The sequence below is a fragment of the Echinococcus granulosus genome, assembly GCF_000524195.1.
Source record: "Echinococcus granulosus chromosome Unknown EG_S00027, whole genome shotgun sequence".
Taxonomy (NCBI): domain Eukaryota; kingdom Metazoa; phylum Platyhelminthes; class Cestoda; order Cyclophyllidea; family Taeniidae; genus Echinococcus; species Echinococcus granulosus.
In genome coordinates this window covers 143,438-148,493 of record NW_020170407.1, presented here as the reverse complement: position 1 = coordinate 148,493, position 5,056 = coordinate 143,438, and the positions used below count along the sequence as shown (strand labels likewise).

General features: G+C 42.2%; 1 protein-coding gene across 1 annotated transcript in view; it reads left to right on the top strand. All coding sequences in view use genetic code 11, as the record gives it.

Moving 5' to 3' along the window:
* Nucleotides 1-895: 895 nt before the first annotated feature.
* The window catches only part of EGR_04349 (Protein phosphatase 1 regulatory inhibitor subunit), a gene marked incomplete at both ends in the record, with an annotated part of 15,961 nt that continues 11,800 nt past the window's right edge, over nt 896-5,056 (top strand). Inside the window, 2 exons of the mRNA XM_024493598.1 lie at nt 896-1,091; nt 4,144-4,214. Of these exons, the coding sequence (XP_024351919.1) occupies nt 896-1,091; nt 4,144-4,214 (267 nt within the window). The remainder of the gene's footprint in view (nt 1,092-4,143; nt 4,215-5,056) is intronic.

Below are 5,056 nucleotides of genomic sequence, written 5' to 3'. Positions count from 1 at the left end.
CGATTGTAACAATGAAGCTTCACGTGCTGAAGGCGGATACAGGCGACCACTTGAGTGTTGTAATTTTTGGCGTACTCGAGAAATAAAACACCAAATAAAAAATTAGTTAATCTTCCGCAGATAAAACCGCCAAAAATGACCCTTTCAAGTGGGGCTAAAATTAGTTGCTAAAAATCCCTATCAAATTGACTAATCAGCAAACATTTCAATATGCATGACGCGTAAAAGTTAGCGATCCGCTCATTTTAAGGCATACTGTAACTTGCACTTGGTATAGGCTACTTGACTTTGCTAGTGAAACTTATGTTCTCTCAATCCCGAGTTAAATCCCTATCGTAGAGCAGGCAGGCTCGAATACCAGTCAGTCGGGTTTCCTCGATGATCATTTTCTGCTGCACCGATTCAAGGCGATGCGAAGTGCTTAGTGCTAGGGCCAGGTCATTACTACCTACAGAGCTTAAGCTGAAGCGAACAGCACGAAGCCGCCATTTTGCTCATCTACAGTGACGAGGCCTGATTCATGGCTGGAGCCTAATCTCATTTTTCCACATTTTTACAAGACCCTAATTTTTTTAAATGCCACACCTTTTAAGCTAAAAATGTGCCTTGTGTTTTTTTTTAAAATATAAAATCACAATTTGGTAAATGTAAACTAGAATCGATTTAGTAGCCAGCAGATGCGTAGCAATAAAAAATGCAACGCAAATGCTGCTACATTTTGAACAAAAAATTGAAGCTTAGCACTAAATTGCTATCTAAATTTGATTAAGGTCTAGTTTTAGTAGCCAAAATTGATTTATTCGACCTTGAGAACCTTTATGAAAAGTTCTCCTTGATTTCAAAGGGGTCAGGGTAGTGAGTTTAACAGAGCTGTTCCCGACTTTATGCCTTTGTCATGATTGGTCCCGATATTGGGCGCATAGAAAGAGCTAAGGAGGAGAGAAGACAACAACTCTTGAAATGGGAGGAATATGATCTCAGTTATCCAAATGAACCACGCAACAAGGAACCGAAGGAAAGATCTAGAAATGTTAGATTTGGAGCCAATATAATGTTTCTTGAAGCCGCATCACGTGGGGATATAGAAGAAGGTAAGACTGATCCACGTTATTTTAATGTTTGAATCTTACTGATACAATGTTAATCTCTTATCATTTCGTGCTTTTGAACTAATACTATGCACTTTTTTGTATATAAATTTCATTACGGTGCCTTATATGCGGTTTTTCACGCACTGAAAGCTTGCATTGGGCCACCATATTTTCCAGCAACATAACTAGATTTTATTCGACATATATGACCACCTCCTTTTTGATCTTTTTAATCCATTGATGAGCCAACAGCTTTCACTGTGCCTCATATGCACCACTTTTTTTTAAAACAGCAAATCTGAGACCTTTTTATTCCATTTTTTGTCATAGTACATGTATGAGTTCCTTGTAAACTTCTCAATGATTTGAAGACTAACATGTCTTAATTAATAAATGGCTATTTTTAGAGAGGAGTGGGTAGCCTCCCCAGGTATTCCCCTAATTTCCCTTTAATTTGCGGAACGTAGCACCTTCATCGAAGTCACAGTAACCATGAATGCACGTGCAGTCCTCGTCAGCTAACCCTCTCTTTTCTCCTCTTATTATTCAGCGATTCTGTTTCCACTGTGTATGGTTGTTCACGATCTTTCTATTTTATAAATCCCAACTTTAGCTAAGTTTGCATCATTTGGATCTCCGATGATAATACTACTGAGGAGATTGTAGTTTTTTTGCATTAAAAGTCCACGACTTTTTAAAAAAAAATATTTAAGTCTTTTTACAGGCCAAAACTTTTTTTAAAAATTTTCAAAAATGGTTTAATTTAATCAATTCTGAAAATTGTGGGGGCGTCCTGACACGTGTTTACCATATACCTGGAGAAACAGTGTGACGCATTCTCTTCTATAAATACGCCAAAGTCTTCACATACGCGCATGAAGACACATCATAGTAAGTGTGACGACAACGCCACACTCAACACTCGGAAGGGTGGCGTCTCAGCTTTCATCCGTGAGCCCTGTCATCAACGTATAATCTGGGGCTCGCATGCGCTCACAGAGCGGATGACAGCGAAAACGTCAGCCTCGAATTCGAACCCGTGGAGTTTGACATTCGAATCGTGTGACGTCAGAAGATTGGTTGATGCAACACTTTCTCTATTTGGAGTGGAGTGGCTCTAAATGGACAGCGGTGGACTAGCCCCAACCGCTTGTAATGTTGCCAGCTACACGTGTAAATTCAAACAACATTCAATGCTTGTTAATTTGGCTTTTCTCTTCGTTTTATTCTGCAGAACTACTCCCGTTTCGATCTCTGCTCCCTCTTTAATCAGATTTTGTTGTAAGATGGCGTCAGCGGTTTTGATTAGCTTCGTCAACTTGTCAAGCCAGTTGCCATTCTTGTGGGCTATTTATTGATAATATCAACCTCTTCAAAGGTTGTTATAATCGCTGTGGACCTAAATTACACATGAAAGTTAAGTCAGACCCTCCAAAAATACATTTGGCATCTTCAGCAGATGAGGTGATATTCATCTCTGCGCCACTGCCAAGTATTGGTGCCTAGACAGTGCGCCTTGTAGAGATGGTTGGAGGGACCGGAGAAACTCCTCTCATTAGGCATAAATGAGCACAGGTGTGAAATGCATCAGACGAAATGAAGGCGCCGTGGTCGTTCTGCCTTTGAGGTGGAGGCACGATTGTTACTCATGCTGAATATTTCCCATTTGTCTCGTTGCTTTGTCAATCATGTCTGTGTACCATGCGCCAATGATGTGCATGCGCGCGCACGCATGCACGCACTCAAGCAAGCGTGCACCCACGCGCAAGAAGAGGCACAATCATATCCTCCTATCGATTTTTGTTTGTGTGGTGTATGGGCGCGCAATTTATTATGAGTTATGCTAATATGCGCGCACAATTTGACGTAGTGTGTGCGTACGTGTGTGCATGCTTGCGATCTCTCGCCCTACCTCTCTCTCTCTCTCTTTCCGATAATCGTGGATTTGGTGCCGCGTCGTGACCTTGATGTGATAATTAAAGGACCGAGGTGGCACTTATCTGTCACCTTCCCGCCCTCTCCCCCACCCATTCCAATCCCTCCCCCCTCCTGGCACAGGTCATTCCACTGGCGACTTCGGAGTTTTGAAACGCCTCTGATTTATGCTTGGCTAATTCACTCTGGTGGTAGTGGTGGTGTGATTTTTTACGAGGTTCCATTGTGTGCGCTGGGAGACTCGAAGACCACTCTACCCTGCCCTCTCAAGTGGTTAAACCAGTCCAGTAAAAGCTGGTATTATCTCTCATGGTACTTATCCAATGAATCATCCATTCGCTAGATTAGCACACCTGAAACACTTGGATGAGCAGTAGCAGGGTAGGAGAGCGCCTTTATTTTTGCACCTACTGCCACCTTCCAAATCACCTTCCCTTCCTGGTCGGTACGGCGTGTTTGAAACCTCCACTTGGTGTCGAAATTTCGTCTCCAATGTACACACTGACATGTACCTATGCCATTGTATCCATTGCCTCCCCGTGCGTGTGAGGCAAGACTTATTGACAAAATCTCAGCCTTACTCGTTTTTTCGTTAGTTTCCTTCTTTTTTCTCTACCTACAAAGACACAAAGGAGACCTTTCTGTCTTACCCTCCAAGCTGTCCGGGGAGGGATCGCTTTTAATGGGTTCAAATGGGTAGAGAGTAACCCCCCCTACCCCCTTTACTCTATGACGGCAGACCAGTAGGTCAGCTCAGTTACGTTCCATCTCAAATTTCACGATGTAGCTCGTTTTTGCCTTTTTTTTCCTTGTTTTAATAGACCCCACACACGCAGAGAATATCAAATTTGTAGAAAAACCATTTATTATTTATTAACTTCAAACGGATTGAATTCTTGGTGCTTGCAGCATATTTCGCAAAGTTTTACTTCCACTTTTCCTTCCCTTTTTTCCACTATGACATGTGCCATTCTTGTCACTGAGCTATTAGCTTTTTATTCTCTTGGTGGTAAAAGTACACTCTCTCCTCAAAGAAGAGGGGAAGTAAAAATGCAATTTGCAGAATTTGTAGCCTAATTTCTCTTTTCTCTCCACCTTTCTCTGCCACATTTTCAAGTGAAAAAACTCATCCACAAAGGAATCAATCCCGATGTCACCAATGAGGATGGATTGACTGCGCTTCATCAGGTAAATTGCTTTTTTTTGCATTTTATCCCCCTCACCAATCTCTCTCTCAAGCCTTTAACAACCATATAATCACAATTTATGACCATTAATTTTATGGCTTCCTCTAAAATACCACTTCAAAAGTAAAAATTTTGCATTTTTTCCACTGTATTCTGCCATTAACCCAAAAAGAGCTAGGCAACGCAGTCACCAACCAAAGAGGCGTTATTCCGAGGCGATTTTTATTATGGTTTTGCCTGCAGTTCACATATTAAATGGATCTTATTTCCACCTTGTTTACCGAGTTGGTGCCCTCTGTGCAAATGCCGTGGCCCTGTTGACCCCGTTTAAAGTGCCAGCAGTGGTGCGCCTCGGTAGGGAGGTTGGGGGCATGACCCTGTAACACCCCTCAAACACGGGAGACTAAAAAGACCCGCATGGTAATGTTTTCAATTAAAACAACTGAAGCTTGTGCGCCTAGTTTGTTTTGGGCGTTGTCAATCGTGGTTGTGGTGATTACCTCTTTCGTGTCGGCCATCACGATGGTAATCGAGCGTGTCATGGGGTTTGTTCGAAATTATCTCTTAAGGCGCATTGATATTTTAAAATGGGCGAGTTCTGTTTGTCAACCACTTTTAAACGAGTTCATTTAATGAGGTACACAATACTGAAATGGCGTATAGGGAGTTGTAAAATCCCTGGACATACGTGAGCCCGCCGACACGGCTATTCGGAAGCCTTATGTCAGCAGATTACGAATGAACATGATGGAGACGCTCTCACCCCCGTTTTCTGATAACCGATGCGAAAGTCGGAGTTTCAAAGGGCTACCACTTGGATGACCAACCATATTCAAGTAAAAC